At 39.8% G+C, this 16,793-nt stretch overlaps 1 protein-coding gene across 3 annotated transcripts in view; it reads left to right on the top strand.

The window, feature by feature from the left end:
• Positions 1-16,566, top strand: part of LOC139227528 (E3 ubiquitin-protein ligase NEDD4-like) — a 131,141-nt gene extending 114,575 nt beyond the window's left edge. For all 3 annotated transcript variants that reach the window (XM_070858332.1, XM_070858331.1, XM_070858330.1), the window contains 15 exons: positions 667-744; positions 1,440-1,494; positions 1,645-1,703; positions 1,927-1,992; positions 4,166-4,395; positions 4,766-4,887; positions 5,099-5,169; positions 7,598-7,693; positions 9,171-9,244; positions 10,365-10,425; positions 11,959-12,018; positions 12,112-12,219; positions 13,748-13,844; positions 14,026-14,098; positions 14,266-16,566. In XM_070858332.1, coding sequence (XP_070714433.1) covers positions 667-744; positions 1,440-1,494; positions 1,645-1,703; positions 1,927-1,992; positions 4,166-4,395; positions 4,766-4,887; positions 5,099-5,169; positions 7,598-7,693; positions 9,171-9,244; positions 10,365-10,425; positions 11,959-12,018; positions 12,112-12,219; positions 13,748-13,844; positions 14,026-14,098; positions 14,266-14,368 — 1,353 coding nt within the window. In that variant the 3' untranslated portion in view covers positions 14,369-16,566. The remainder of the gene's footprint in view (positions 1-666; positions 745-1,439; positions 1,495-1,644; positions 1,704-1,926; positions 1,993-4,165; positions 4,396-4,765; positions 4,888-5,098; positions 5,170-7,597; positions 7,694-9,170; positions 9,245-10,364; positions 10,426-11,958; positions 12,019-12,111; positions 12,220-13,747; positions 13,845-14,025; positions 14,099-14,265) is intronic.
• The last annotated feature ends 227 nt before the right edge of the window (positions 16,567-16,793 follow it).

The following is a 16,793-nucleotide window of genomic DNA, read 5'->3' as shown; positions in this document are numbered from 1 at the left end:
GAAAGGACAGTCTGGCGATACATTCACTAAGGGATTAATTAAGTGAACTCCGATTATTCCTCTCTGAAAATTAGGTTTAAGAAATAATGTTAAAAGTGCATAAAATTATGGGGCAAAATGAATAAACTGGAGTTGTGTTATGACTATTGATAAATCATAGTTTAAGATAAGCAATTGCAAAAATGTTCTAACAAAGGAAATGAGTTGAACCTCTTCAGATTTGTAAAAGACAAAAGGAAAGAATTAGAAGATGTGATCAAAGCAACAAAATATTGCATTTATTATAGTACCTTTAATGAGTAGTGTGAGAGGAAAAAATAGATAGGGAGCCAAAGGAGATTAGGAGAGATGAGCAAATGCTTGGTCAAAGAGGTGGGTTTGAAGGAGGTTCCTGAGAGCCAGTGAGGGTGGGTTCACTTTAAGTGTTCTTTTTAAACTGTAGGAGTACATGCAAGTTGGTTTAATACCCAGTGTCAATCTGGCATTTATCTATTAAATCACAACTGAAATGGCAGTAGGAAGTAGCAAGTTATAAAATGTGTGCTTGTCATTGATTTAATCATGTGGATTAGACAGAAAGGGTGAAATAGCTTGTTCTTGTATCTGCTAATTCAGTTGAGTATGTATTTATTGTTTGCTAATTCTGTGCTTTAATCTTGTAACCAGGAGGACCCAAGATTGAAAATTCCAGTTCACATGAGGCAAAGACCATCGTTAGATCCTTTAGACCTTGGACCACTTCCTGTAAGTTAATCTCCTCTTTCTCTCCCCGCCCTCCCTGCTCTCGGTCTCTTCACCCCCCCTTTGCTCTCTCTCTTTCACCCCCCTCCCCCCCCCCCTCCCGCTCTCGCTCTCTTTCCCCCCTCTCGCTCTCGCTCTCTTTTCCCCCCCCCACCCTTCCCCTCTGTTGCTGCCACCTCTCCCTCTCTCTGTCTCTTTCCACCACCCCCCTCTACACCCCCCCTCTCTCTCTCTACAGCTCCTCTCTCTCTCTACACCCCATCTCTCTCTCTCTCTCTCTACACCCCTCTCTCTCTCTCTCTCTACACCCTCTCTCTCTCTCTCTCTCTCTCTTTCTACACCCCCCTCTCTCTCTCTCTCTCTCTCTACACCCCCTCTCTCTCTCTCTCTCTCTACACCCCCTCTCTCTCTCTCTCTCTCTCTCTCTCTCTCTCTCTCTCTACACCCCCTCTCTCTCTCTCTCTCTCTCTACACCCCCTCTCTTTCTCTCGTTTTCTCTCTTGCTCTCTCCCCTCTCTATCGCTCTTCCAAATCTATTATACATAGCTTAAACTGTATCTTTATTTTTGGAAAAGAAAAATTATTGCTATTCGTGTTTTACCTTGGTATATTGGTGCAAACCGCATTGAAGTTGTATTTTCATTATTTGGTCAACCTTTTCTGTAAAGAGCTTTTTTTTATAAAACATTTTGCTGCAGCCTGGCTGGGAGGAGAGAACACACTCCGATGGTAGAGTTTTCTATATAGACCATAGTGAGTATGACATTTTTTACAATTTTGAAGAGTTATTGTTGGCATCAATTGACAAACATTGAATATATTTGTAGCCTGCATTTGCTTTCATGTCTATAACATTTTCTTTGGATAAATAAAGGGAAATAAATATAAACTGTTTTCTGGCAGACACCAAAGCTACCCAGTGGGAGGACCCTCGCTTACAGACTGTCGCCATCACTGGACCCGTAAGTAAAAAAAAAATCTACAATTTTTTTACGAGTTTGGAATTTTACATTTCAATCTTCAAACCTGTCGGTCTTGGAAGCTCCACACTGCTGAGTTTCCACGGTCCACCTTTTTGGTATAATGTAAATAGAGTAGACTATTAAATTAAATTGACACGTTGATCAAAAGTGTATGTATAAAAAGTCTGGTATGTGCTGATTTTGGTCCTGTTTCAAATTACAGGCTGTGCCTTACTCAAGAGATTACAAACAGAAGTACGATTATTTCAGGAAAAAGCTGCGTAAGCCTGTGAGTATTGCAGTCACAACGGCGGGGAACGTTTCCCTCTCTGACTTCAGTGTGCTCGGTTCCAGTGGTGCTGGCACGGAACACACAAGCATTCTGGGAGTAGTTATGACGAGCTGCTGATGTCCCCGAGGGCCAGAACAATTTGGGAGTCACTCGAGAAAGACCTTCTATTGATATAGCGCCTTACACAACCTCAGGATGTCCCCAAGCTTTGCAGCCAATTAAGTACTGTTAATCACTGTTCTTCTTCAAAATTGCAGCCACCCAAACAAGCAGACAGGGCCATGCTTTGAAGTCTTGGTCTTTTGGATGAGACGTTTAACCGAGGCCCCGTCTGCCCCCCCCTCAGGTGGACATAAAAGATCCCATAACACTATTTTGAAAAGATATGGGGGAGTTATCCCTGGTGTCCCGGCCGACATTTCTTCCTCAGTCGACATAACAAAAATGGAATATCTGGTCATTATCACATTGCTGCTTGTGGGAGCTTGCTGTGCGCGCAATGGCTGCCACATTTCCCACATTACAACGGTGACAACACTTCAGTGACTGTATACAAGGTGTTGTACATCACTGAAACCAAAGGGGAACAAACTTACCATACTAACTAAAAATAGAATGCAGTCTATTTTTGAAATTGGCCATCGGGATTACACTTTAGAAAATGTATGTTCTAAAATATAAGCCACACGAGACACTGCAAGATTAACTTACAGCTTTATATTGCTGGTATGACTTACCAATAAAACAAATGATTGAATAATGAGTCACATTTAACCATGTAGTCTCTAGAGTACAATGCTTTGTAAACTATTTTCATCATATAGGGCTCAATTCTCCCCCGTGATTTGCACCGTTTTTTTGGAGCAGGCTGCCCTTTTTGGCCTAAGTTGAAAAACCAGTTTCCCCAATCAATTTGCACCAATTTAACTCAGTTACGATTTTTTTTAGGTCAGTTTTTTTTTCAGCCAAAGGGGGCGTAACCAGCCAGCTACGTCACTTCTGACCATTTAGGGAAGTTTGGCCAGCTAAGAGTTACTCAAGTTCGGATTAGGCCATTGTCTTTACGAATAGTAACTTTCAATTAACTCTCGAGTTCTTCTTCCATTGCAGCCAAAAGTTAAAGCAGAAGCACATTCTAAGGGAGTGCTCGAAGAAAATTGTCTTAAAGTTGCCTTAAATTTGGATGATTTCTTTTATGAAAACACCAGTTTTTGCTGCTGATATGGACACACTCTTGTTATCTGCCAGGCTGCTCCAGTGACATTGATTGCAAGGGAGTGACATCGACCAACTCCATTTTAAACAGAGGGTGATGTGACTTCAAACCAGCCTGAGTACCATCGGAGCCACCTAACTTAGTTTTGTGAAATCACCCTACAGGCTAAGAATGCCTGTTTATGTCAGTCTGGAGAATAAGAAAGAAAAAAGAAACACTTGGATTTATATAGCACCTTTCACAACCACCGGACGTCTCAAAGCGCTTTACAGTCATTGAAGTACTTTGGGAGTGTGGTCGCTGTTGTAATGTAGGAAACGCGGCAGCCAATTTGCACACAGCAAGCTCTCAAAAATAGCATTGCGATAATGACCAGATCATCTATTTTTGTTATGTTGATTGAGGGAGAAATATCGGCCAGGACACCGGGGATAACTCCCCTAACCTTTTCGAAATAGTGCTATGCGATCTTTTGCGTCCACCTGAGAGCAGACGGGGCCTCGGTCTAACGTCTCACCCGAAAGACCGAGACTTCAAAGCAAGGCCCCGTCTACTTGCACGAATGGCTGTAAAAGCTGTTTTCAAGAAGAGCAGGGTGTTCTTGTGATCTTGTCAATATTTCTCCCTGAAACAGGACCGCTAAAACACACTAACTGGTCACTCATCCTGTTCCTGTTTGTGGGATCTTGCTGCACACAAATTGACTGCCTACAAAAATAACAGTGACTGCACTTCAAAAAGTAATTTGTTGGTGTAACTTGCTGTGGAATGTCTTGAGGGCATAAGTGGCACTATTGAAGTGTAAGATTTTAATTTTTTTTTACATGTACATTTTTATATTTGTAATTATTATCTTTCTTTCCTGGCTGTGTGCGTATCTACAAAACCAAGTCATCATTAAATTGTAAATATCCCCCCCTCACCCCTTTTCAGTTTTGATTTTCTTTTTGGCAGACTGACGGTCCAAATAGATTTGAAATGAAGTTACGTCGTAACACAATCTTGGAAGATTCCTACAGAAAGATAACGTCTGTGAAGAGAGTCGAGTTCCTCAAAGCCAGGCTGTGGATTGAGTTTGATTCTGAAAAAGGCTTGGATTATGGAGGCGTTGCCAGGGAGTGGTTTTTCCTCCTCTCCAAGGAGATGTTCAATCCTTATTATGGGTTGTTTGAATACTCTGCCACGTAAGTAAATCCTTTCCACCTTGAAACCACTCCATTGTAGTCGTGTCAGAATGCTTAAGTTTGAGGAATTTTGAACATTCTATTACATGTTGCACCATCCCTTCAGTGTAGATGTCGTGGGTTTTTGCAGTGTTCGTAATGCTGTGCAGGGGTGAGACAGCATTAATGTGGAGATAAAGAAGGTGGTTGCAGACTGTGTAAAGTAGTGGCTCAATGTTGTTAACCTCTTTTCTTCTGTTATATTTTAATGTTTTTTGATTAGGTTATGTGTGTTTTTCCGTTAGTGTGATTTGCCCACTGCTTGTAATGTGTGACCAGTGACTGGACTCCAATCATCTTATCCAATCCACTATCGTTCTTTTTCCTCCAGGGACAATTACACCTTGCAGATAAATCCAAACTCTGGGCTATGCAATGAGGAGCACGTATCCTACTTTAAGTTCATAGGTCGTGTGGCTGGAATGGCAGTTTACCATGGAAAATTGTTAGATGGTAGGTACATAGATTTACCTTGAAGTTATGGTTCAATTTTATGCATTTATTTTTAAATCTGGGATTTTTTTTGGAAACTTCATAAATTGCGTTCAAGGCAGGAATGTTGTGCTAAGTATTGTAGATGGGGTGATTTACTGACGATGGTGTCCTATACAAATTATCTACAGTTGCATGAATTCAGTGAGATTTTTTGTCCTTTATTCTGCAGGATTCTTTATCAGACCCTTGTATAAGATGATGCTTCAGAAACCAATAACACTGCAAGATATGGAGTCAGTGGTAAGTGTTTCATGCTGTGTAGACATACGGAATAGCAGTCCCGAGAGCAGATAATACTCCAATCAGTTGTAATGACCATTGACAAACATCTTCGGTTATCAACAAAGACGGTTTTCGTTCAGTGTTGACAGCCATTCTGGATTACAGGAAAGATGTGATTGCACTAGAGAGGGTACAGAGGAGATTTACAAGGATGTTGCCTGGACTGGAGAATTTTAGCTATGAGGAAAGATTGGATAGGCTGGGGTTGTTTTCTTTCGAACAGAGGAGGCTGAGGGGAGACCTTATTGAGGTGTATAAAATTATGTGGGGCCTAGATAGAGTGGATAGGGAGGACCTATTTCCTTTAGCAGAGGGGTCAATAACGAGGAGGCATAGATTTAAAGTAATTGGTAGGAGGTTTAGAGGGGTTTTGAGGAGAATGCATTTCACCCAGAGGGTGGTGGGGGCCTGGAACTCACTGCCTGAAAGGGTGGTAGAGGCAGAAACCCTCCTCACATTTAAAAAGTACTTGGATGTGCACTTGAGATGCTGTAACTTACAGGGCTATGGACCGAGAGCTGGAAAGTGGGATTAGGCTGGGTAGCTCTTTGTCGACCGGCGCAGACACAATGGGCCGAATGGCCTCCTGTGCTGTAAAATTCTATGATGTCATTTGCCCACAGTTCTTGAGGATAATCCCAAGCTGGAGCCCTCTGAGGTTGACCAGCCGGCAGATCAAGCTCCTGATCTCAGCTTTGAGTCGGGTGTCCAACGGGTCTTTTTCTCTGAGAGAGAATGGGTGAGAGTTCCCTGGCAGCTTCTAAATTGAAGCAGCTAATTTTGGAATAGTTTAACTTGGAAGTTGACCAACACCTAGGTAAGCCAGTAAGGTTGCATCTATTATTTTCCTTAACCCAGGGAGCATGGGAAATTGACTGGTTCTCACTATATTCTATTTTTTATATCGCGCCTTCACAACTTCAGGAAGTCCCAAAGCCCTTTACAGCCAATGATGTACTGTTTGAAGTGTGATCACTGCTGTAGTGTAGGAAACCCGGCAGCCAGTTTGAGCACAGCCAGCTCCCACAAACAGCAATTAAATAAATGACCAAATGATCTGTTTGAGGTGTTGGTTGAGGGATACGAGATGGCGAAGCAAGTGTCATATTGCAGTTAGCTGAGGAAATTTGTATTTTGTGTATTTAAAGCTTCTTAGAAAGAAAGAGACTTCAAGTCACATTCCAATTTTCAAGTGTGCGAGGACCAGGGAACAAGTAGGCCCAATTGCAGCCGGGGCAAAGTAAATCATCCCCAAAGTGGAACAGTGGAACATTTACAAGGGAGATAGATCCACAAGTAAAAGAAAGATTTATAAAGCTTAGAGAAGGGAGTGATAGACCATTGGACGGTGATTAGGGGTGCAAAACAACACCTGTATAGGGGGATAGTGAAAGATGCCAAAAGTTCTTCCAGTATTACACCAGCAAACAGGTCGTGAAGGAGGAAGTCAAAATCCTAAGGAACTCGTACTATAGGAGTTACAGACCATAAAATATGCTAAGTGGCTACTTGGAGGGTTTTACCAGAGAGTACAGCAACAATTATGTCTCCAACATCGGAAACACTCATGATGTACAACTGTTTCATATCAGTGCTGAGGTATATAACTCTGATGGATGTACGCACCCATGAATAGCTATTGTCCTGTTGACACAACTGAGGATTCCTCTGTCCCAGGACTGAATTCTCATCAATCTTTGCTCTGCTCTGTTCTTACAAACCCTGTGCTGTTGAGTCTCTCTCTTCCCCGGCTAGTCCATCATAAATTCCCATTTCAGTCCCTTGCGCTGTCAATTTTCAGCCAAAGAAAACCATTTTCAATAATCCTACCATCACACTGCAGGAGGAGAAAATTTCTCTTGCTCTTCCAATACACCGTTCTTCACAAATATTTGCATTTTCTGAAGTCCTTCTAAAAGCAAACTCTGCTATTTGACATGTACGTGGATCTCGCCAGGATTCGGCCTTTTCCCCCAGCTTTCTCCTTGGCTCGTACTTTTACCTTAATCGTGAGCCAAACATATTTGAGCCTGGATACAGCTCAGTTAGACTAACCCATTCAGCAAACCCAGTTTCCAAAGATAAAAACCTCAAGCAGCAGGAAAAAAAAGCAAAAACAATTTTGAATCCAATATTAGTGTCTCGGAAATTGGAGACGGGAGTTGGAATGGAGCCCGAATTCTGAGATGCTAGACGTGCTTGAGTTTTCTTTTTCTCAAAAAATAATCTTTGAAGTAAAAGATCTGTCTGTTTTTCCAGAGTTTGCAAAATATAAATGGTACAATATCTTTCACTTCATGCTGCAATTCATTTAGAAAGTGGTTTATAAATGAGACGGTATAACTCAACAATGTGAACTTTTATCAATTAACCTTTAATGTTACAGGACAGCGAGTATTACAATTCACTGAAGTGGATTCTTGAAAATGATCCAACTGATTTGGACCTTCGATTCGTAATTGATGAGGAGCTTTTTGGTCAGGTTAGTATGCATTCATGTGCTGATTATAATTAAATTGGCTTATATTGAAGCTTGCTTTGGATTGGCGACTGTTTTGAGTACAAACAGTCACCCTATTATGGACCAAAACTTCTGCAATAAAGTCAACTTTAAGTATAGTATGGCAGCATTTAGTCACATTATTTAGTTACACCTGTTAGTGTCACTTACTGCATTGACATTCATGGGTGCTCCATATATATTATATACACACCTACAGTACTGCTTTTTTGATTTACAACTTGAATTTTGCATCCTGCTTGTGCAGGACATGATATAGCATTGATATACCTTGCATTGTATTAAAGGGCACAAACTATTAGCACCACTAATAGTTTTGAAATATCTTTAGAATAGATGGAGTTTGCATATGGCAGTGGTACCAGTTTTTGACTTGCAGTATTCTTCAAGCATTATCTTCGTGCTCACAGTGCAGTAATTGACCCTCTTAAGTCTGACTTTTGCTGTACAGATATTGCAGACTAAAGCTCCCATGACAGCCATTATGTTACGTGACAAATGGTAACAGAGCAGGACATCTAACGTCCAACATTTCTGAGCGCTTTATTGTATTTGTGTCTTTTTGTTGTTCACCTCCTTGGCAAGATGAATAGAAGAGCTGTCAAATATGGTTTCATTGAACTTGACAACTTCCTATGTTAGTTATTTGATAAGGCACTCCACATGCCTGCAATCTAGACCAGTGACTGCCATAAAATTTGGATGCTATTTTGTGATTTGTTAGATATAGAAAAATAAATGGCCAAGTTTGAAATTGCTGAACATTTTGACTTTGAGGATTTGGACAAACAGACATTAAACTTTTCAAAATATCATTGCTTTTCTTATGACATCACACAGGTAGCAGGCACAGTAAATTCCAAGGAGATACTTGAAGTCTTGTAGATTAGCGATAGGGAGCAGCCTTTCAAAACATAATTACGTGAGTAATAGAAAGTACATAGTAACATAATATTGAGCAACAGGCCTCATTAGATTAACTTGTTGCTCATTTGTAACCTCTTCCTGGATTGGTCCAAAAATAAAACACATCAAAGATTTTTCAGGTTACATATACGATGCAATCTTATCAATCTTCTAAGACTTCAATTTAATTGGTTGGGAAAGTGTCTTCCAAAGCCAATTAAACTAAAATTCTTAAAGTTTTTCCTTGATGTTTAAATAGCTTTATGACTGTGATAATACTTGTAGTATTGCAGTGCAAGAGCTGAAAATTAACTGAACAAATTGGTTTGGATGTGTCTGCAGTCGACGGGTTAAAATGTTGGATGGGACTGTATTAAAATTCATGCTACTGGTTGAAAAGTCTTGCGTGCCATTTGAAAGATGTTATTGTGTGACTTGTTATACAATAAATGTGCCCTTTGTAGCCACAACTGCCCTCTAGTGGTTTTGTAGTTTATGTTAAACACGTTGAATTTATTTTCCCTTCCACCAGACTCAACAACATGAGCTAAAACCTGATGGATCAGAAATATTAGTTACAAACAAGAACAAGAAAGAATATATTCAGTAAGTGTTTTGGACTTTCTGGGATTATGTCCTTTGCATTTGCATTTACTTATTTGTGTAACATTATTGATAGTTGAAGGTAGATATTTTAAACTTAGTTTAAAATGTTAATTCTTTGCTGAATATTTTTTACACACATGAAGATGACTGATATCCTTCTGAGGAATTTCTCTACTTTGGACACCTGCTGCCAGCACTAAGCACTCCCAAACAAAATCGACCATGAAATAGTGTGAAGCTCTCTTTAATTTCCCCAACAGTAAAAGAAAGACGTGGATTTATATAGCGCCTTTCACGACCACCGGACGTTTCAAAGCACTTTACAGGCAATGAAGTACTTTTGGAGTGTAGTCACTGTTGTAATGTAGGAAACAAGACAACCAATTTGCGCACAGCAAGCTCCCACAAACAGCGATGTGATAATGACCAGATAATCTTTTTTTTGTTATGTTGATTGAGGGATAAATATTGGCCAGGACACCGGGGATAACTCCCCTGCTCCTCCTCGAACTAGTGCCATGGGATCTTTTACATCCACCTGAGAGAGCAGATGGGGCCTTGGTTTAATGTCTCATCCAAAACAGCACCTCTGACAGTGCAGCACTCCCTCAGCACTGCACTGGAGTGTCAGCCTAGATTTGTTTCTGTGCTCAAGGCCCTGGCATGAGACTTGAACCCACAACCGTCTGACTCGGAGGCCAGAGTGCCACCCACTGAGCCACAGCTGACACGGTAAACTCGAAGTCCAGCAATGGTCTCCCTCCACCCTCCCCTGCTGTACCACTGTAAGCTGGTCCATTTCCAACATCAGATATCTTTGTGACTTATTGTGAGTGACATGCCTAACTAATGTTGGATTATGGGCAGCTTTGTGCTAGTAACAGGTGCTGACTTAGAACTGGGTCAAGGCTGTGCATTTAACTTGGGACTTTGAGTCTGCAGAGCAAGGGTTTTTTGTCTCATCAGTTGAGACTGAATTCAAACTCAGAGGTGAGAGGAAAATATTCTAATGAAGTTAGCACCCAGTTCACAAATAGTCATCCAACTAAACTGAATTTAGACACCAGCAGTGTGGGCTCTATTAATGTAATATTTCACCACCATTTCACTTTTTTTAAAGCCTTGTGATGCAGTGGAGGTTCGTGAATCGAATCCAGGAGCAAATGAATTCTTTTAAAGAGGTAACGTGAGAACATTTTCACTTTCAAATTATTTAGACTGTGCATAGGTCTATTGAATTTAAGATGCTACCCTAATGGGGTTAACCTTGTGCTGAAACTCCTTCAGATTCAAACCATTCCGACGTGACATCAAATTAGAAAGAAAAGGCAAAAGTGCAACCACTGGATCAAGGCTGACATCTTGCCAGTTTAGATTCTGATTCAAGCTGAGCATTGTGTTAAATGGTGCACGGTTGTGGGAATTCCTCCCCTGGTAATCTTAATGGCCCGGACTTTGCTGTCAGCAGTGAATGAATGTCACCGGACGATCACTGCACCTACACTTGCTCACAGACTGCCTGTGGGCTTTTGCACGGGAAGTTGCGGTGATTAAAAATCCATTTTGGCACGGCGTCCTCTCCAGGGGATCTCGGCCCTGTGTGGCCAGGGCAAGCAACGGTGTCTCCCCTTAACCAATCAGAGTGAAGAATTCTTAATGAGGCCCACAATCTGAACCAGGAAGTATAAGTTAGAATATTTAATTCAATGCTAAATCATGTACAGAAAGCAAAATAAAGTGAAGGAAAGATAGGATTGAGAGAGATTTTTTTTTTAAAAAGACAAAGAAAAAGTAAGATTTTTTTTTAAATCTCCAACAATAATTAAAATGTGAAAGATTGAGACTCCATACTTGTAAAAGTTAATTTTCAGAGCCAGAGAGGTTGTTTGGCAGTAATTAAGACTGTTTACGCCATTAAAAATGTACTTTAGTGTGGACAAGCCCTAACTTTTTCTGGCGTGTCTGGTCTGGTCGGTAACTACCGCAACTTCACGCCCTTCGCTTGTTTCAATGCCGAGTCTCTCTGCGAAATATCATTCTAGCAAAACATCTGGAGGAGGCAGGCAACTCAGACAGCGATTTCCTGATTTCCGCATTTAGCTGCACATGTGTGGTCGCTGGAAGTAGCTGCCAGATTTAATCTTTAATAATGGTGAGCGCTGATAGCTCCACTATAACTTTTACCACAAAATCCAGGCCAATATATTGATCTTTGCACTCCAATTACTCTTGGACAATGCCTTATTGACAGATCGAAAGCTTATATTGTAGTCAATGCTTTTTTTTAAAGATGCTGGTATTCTTGTACATTTTTGTGTTACCAATGTATTAATTAAGAAAAGTATATCACTGATATTTCCATTGAAATAACTGGCTTTTAAGTTTGTGTTTAACCTTTGTTGTGAACTAGTTACTCAGTCACTGTGGAAGGTGCACATGTCCACACACTGACTTAATTTATTGGTTTCTTTTAAAGCTTTTAATGCTTTGTGTCAAGTACTTAAAATAATTACTTGATGCCTTGTGAGCCATGATGCAGATTTGCCAATAGCTATTTTGAGTTTCAAAGCACCTTAACTTCATTAGAAAATTAGGTAAATCGAATTTTGAAGTGATTTGTTGTCTAGATGACTTAATTAATGCTGGAGTGAGCAGTGCTGGTAGCACTTTTGCCACATATGGTAACTGCAAAATCCTGCTGTTTCTATTTTCAGGGTTTCTTTGAACTGATACCACAGGACCTCATAAAAATATTTGATGAGAATGAATTGGAGGTAACCTATGCATTTTGTTCATTTCGAACACAAATATATTTTCATACTGTGTTTTGTTCTGTATTTTGATGCTATTTGTGTCTTGGTTTCCAGCTGTTAATGTGTGGACTTGGGGATGTCGATGTGAATGACTGGAGGGAGAACACAAAGTACAAAAATGGCTACAATGCAAACCACCCCGTCATCCAATGGTTTTGGAAGGTAATGCGAGACTGAAAAACAGTTCCTGATGTTTAACTAAGACCTATAGATTGTCCCTGCAATCTGACAGTTTAAACGTTGGGTCGCATTTTTCCTAATATTTTAGCTTTCCAGCATAAATGTACTGATTTTATTGCAAAAAGACATATTGGATTACATCGGATATACTGAGAATTTCCAAATCTGTACTCAACGCATTTAGCCTACTGAGCCATTGGGTGTAAAAGTTTGTGGAATCCATAGTATGATCTTATTTTGATGTACTCAACAATCAGACAGAAAATAACTTACAATGCAGAGCAATTTGAAGAGGAATGTAAAGCTTAAGCAAATTACATAGGATTACATAAGATATATGGCCCAGAAACAGGCCATTTGGCCCAGTCAGTCCATGCCGGCGTTTATGTTCCACTCAAGCCTCCGCCCGTTGTTCCTCATCGAAATAGGAGGTAGGTGGGGTGGTTTGACCCATCCACCTACGGAGGTGTGGGTGTGGGTGTGGGTGTGGGTGTGGGTGTGGGTGTGCCTGACCCATCCACCTCCATGGCACCAACCTGGTATTGCAGTACTTCCAGGAATGGTGCAGTGGCTCTCGGCCTTTTGGCTAAGAGCATGCCTAACTGACCTGACAGGGGAGTAACCATGACCCCAAAGTGGTTCTCCCTGGATCAGGAAGGTGGTTCTCCTATGCTTTTTAGAAATAGGAGGTGGGTGGGGTGGCAAAAAAAAAAAAAAAATGTTCAGCCATGAACTCATTGAATGGCGGTGCAGGCTAGAAGGGCCGAATGGCCTACTCCTGCACCTATTTTCTATGTTTCTATGTTTTTATGAAATCTATCCACATACGCCTCTATTCCCTTCTCCCTCATATGCTTGTCAGCCTCCCCTTAAATGCGTCTATACTATTCGCTTCAACCATTCCCTGTGATAGCGAGTTCCACATTCTCACCAGTCTTTGGGTAAAGAAGTTTCTTCTGAATTCCCTGTTGGATAGCTTGGTGTCTATCTTCTATTGATGGCATCTAGTTATGTTCTTCCCCACAAGTGGAAACATTCTGTATCCACTTTATCAAAACCTTTCATAATTTTAAAGACCTCTATTAGGTCACCCCTCAGCCTTTTTGAAGGGGAAAGAGACCCAGTCTGTTCATCCTTTTTCTGATGTGTATACCCTCGCATTTCTGGCATCAACATATATTTTGTTTTTAAAAAAAAAAATCTTTAGAAGTAGATTTTTTTTTAACTCCTTGGGTTACCTAGACAAAAAAGAAGAAGAAGCAAACGGTTCCTTATCTGCTGGCCTTCCTATCCATTGGCCCAGCATAGCCAAAAAGACGAGAAGCTTTAATTGTGGAAGTAGAGGACGGAATAAACAAGGGGAGTCAAAAGAGGAGAGAAGTGAACATTTTAGTTTTGTAAAATATTCCTGTGTATGTGGAACGAAAGTGAAATGTGTCTTTCCTGTCCAGTGTAATAAATGATGAGCACTTACGAAAACTAACAAATCATTTTTCGTTCTTGTGTACAGACTGTACTATTGATGGATTCAGAAAAGCGCATTAGATTCCTGCAGTTTGTGACTGGCACCTCTCGAGTACCAATGAATGGATTTGCTGAACTGTACGGTAAGCAGGTTTTAAAGTTCACATTTATTTTATATAGTTTTTTTTTTCTCTTTCAAAATCTAACTGAATTTCTTCAGGAATTGAATAAATCTAAAATCCAAAATACATCCATAATTATGCTGCTGATGTGTTTGTGTGTGAGTTTTTTTTTAAAGCTTTGTTCTCGTCTTTTCATTCCTAGGATCAAATGGACCACAGTTATTTACTATCGAGCAGTGGGGAACACCTGAAAAATTACCAAGAGCCCACACATGGTAACGTTCACTGTTGTACTAGTATGTTGGTTCAACAACTTCAGGGGAAAAAAAACACTCGATCAAGTTGTTAACTCTGGAATATAGAAGTTCACAATGATGACATAAAAACAAACTTCAAGTTGGTTAACACAATCTAAAAAGCAAATTGTGAATTCTTATTTCAGTTTCAATCGGCTGGATCTGCCGCCTTATGAATCGTTTGAAGAATTACGAGAGAAGCTTAACCTGGCGATAGAGAACACGGAAGGTTTTGACGGAGTCGATTGAGTGCCCACAGGTGGCTGATACCGGTTTATCACATCGGGTGGCGACTGCACTGCAATTTGAAGCAGGCGATCCAGCAATAGAGTTTCCGGGTTAAGTCTTGTATAGGAAAAACGTGTCACTTTTTATTAAGCTAATAAATAACTAACAGATTAAGTATTCAGTAATTATTATCAATTCCCTAAGCTCTCATCTTTGGGGCTCTGATGAGTAGTGTTTTTTTTTTGTTGTAAACTGGTTGAATATGGCTGATTTGCCTTGACATCCTTGCCACGCCAACTGTTACAATATGGTTAATGATGTGGTTTAAATGCAGGCAATAACAAGAGTCCCATTCAATTCCGTGACCTCTCAATGCAGGCTCCTGATGCTTGATGTTCAGGATCTATTCTGTCCAGCACCCATTATCACATGTCTGTTATTAGGAAGGTGCATGTAAGATTTGACGAGCGGGCCCACCTGTCACTGTCACTCCTGTACAGTTAGGTGCCGCCCCTTTTTTCCCCAGTCTGTGTGCCATGTTGGGCTAGTTGAGGTGTTGAATCACTGCTGTTTGTGTCACTTTAGTGCCATACTTAACTTGGTAACCTCTGAGGTTTTAGGTAACCTATAATGTAGCATAAATGGTAAGCTTACCTGATGATTTCATGTGTGGGATAAAATTGATAATCTTTGCTCATACAGCTTCAATAAACTACTGAAAATTTTAACTCTGTAAAATGAATGGGCAGATGACTGAAATGTGAATATAAAAGAAGGTAAAACATGAAAGGCAGACTGCATATATAAAGCTCTAGTGCCAAATTTATGCTTTGAAATTTAATTTTGTCACAAGCTACAAGGTTCTAGTTAAACCTTGTGTTTATTTGTGAAATCTTTTTGAATTATTATACTAGCACCTTCTCAATGTGATTATGATTAATATGACTATAATTATTGATGCTTTCAGAAATGATCTTGTATTTTCCACGACCATTAATCTTGCATTTCGACGATTCCAGATGCTGTACTTAATACGCCACAGGTGTTGGTTGTAGAACTTATGCTTGCAAGCTTATGTAATGATGGTGGCTTGTCTGTATTGGTACAAAGAGGAAGGAATGAGGCTGCTGAAGATTTGCTAGGTGTGCTATGTTTACATAGTGGAGCACTACATTATAACATCATACACATTTTTTTTTACATGTTCCCCCTTGTGACTATGTTATTATAAAAAATTAAGTTCAGTCCAACATTTTTTTTAGACTCCCAACAAATCTAAGAAGCTGCTTTGTTTTGGTGAATTCAGCATCTCCATGTTCTGAGATGGTGTATTTTTTTATAGTGAAAGTTGGAACCTGTAAATTGGACTTTATCAAAAATGTAATCTACATTTGTGGCCAAACGGTAAAATATGCTTGATGTTTCCAAGACTCAAAAAAATAACAGCTTGCAGCTTAATTTAGCTGGACAATCGTTAATAAGCCCCGGCAGTGAAAATACAATGAAGTTTACACTTTAGAAATAATGATGTATTGGTTTACAGAAGGCTGAATCCACTGCCTGGATTTGAATTTTTTTTACATGGTTTGAAGTGTCTGTGTTGAGCCGATTACATGAAGGGATATCCATACTGACAAATTGGAATTTTTGACAAATGGTGGTTTAAGCACCGACATTATGTTAAAGATGTGAATCCCAGTGTAGTTGCTGCCAGTTCAGGATACAAAAGAGTTGAATTGAATATTGTAACAATTGGTCTTAGTTACAGATCTTTTCAAAGAGACTCATGTAGTAAAACTAATGACTGTTAAAGTTATCCCTCTTCAAATATAGCTTGGAGTATATGGCAATTATTATAGGATGTGTGTATATATTACAAACCATAGTGATTCCAAATTGTACATGTTCCTTAAATTATATTTGTGTCCTGCACAATATATATTCACTTCAGATTTGTAAATATCTTATGAAAATAATCCACTAACTTTTATAGTTATTGTATTAAAAAGATGATGCATGCAATGTTATCTTTCATATTTAAGGTTATAATTTAGAATAGATTTTGAAATAAGAAAACAGACCTGATGGAAACAATTTTGTAAATACATAGTGCACTTATATGAAATGAATGAAATTCATCTGGAAGAGGGATTTTGTGTGCAACACTGGGGAAGTTGGTGTACGAAGTCTATTTATAATAAAACTCTGTTTTCATGGAAGTTGCCGTCTGATTTATATAGGGAAGATTTTTGATGTTCAGAAAACTTTGAAAAGCATCCTTTGTGTTGGTTCACAATTTTACAACTTTTTCAATTTTCTCTCTGTGCACTAATTGTTTTGGGGGCATTTCTGTTACTGCCCCTCTACACACAGCTATTAGTGTCTTCACTGTTCACTGTGTTAACGCAGTCTGATAAAACCCAAACTGTTCCAGTGCCAACACAAT

This window comes from Pristiophorus japonicus, chromosome 17, assembly GCF_044704955.1.
Source record: "Pristiophorus japonicus isolate sPriJap1 chromosome 17, sPriJap1.hap1, whole genome shotgun sequence".
NCBI classification, from domain to species: domain Eukaryota; kingdom Metazoa; phylum Chordata; class Chondrichthyes; family Pristiophoridae; genus Pristiophorus; species Pristiophorus japonicus.
This window is presented reverse-complemented; position numbering and strand designations above follow the sequence as displayed.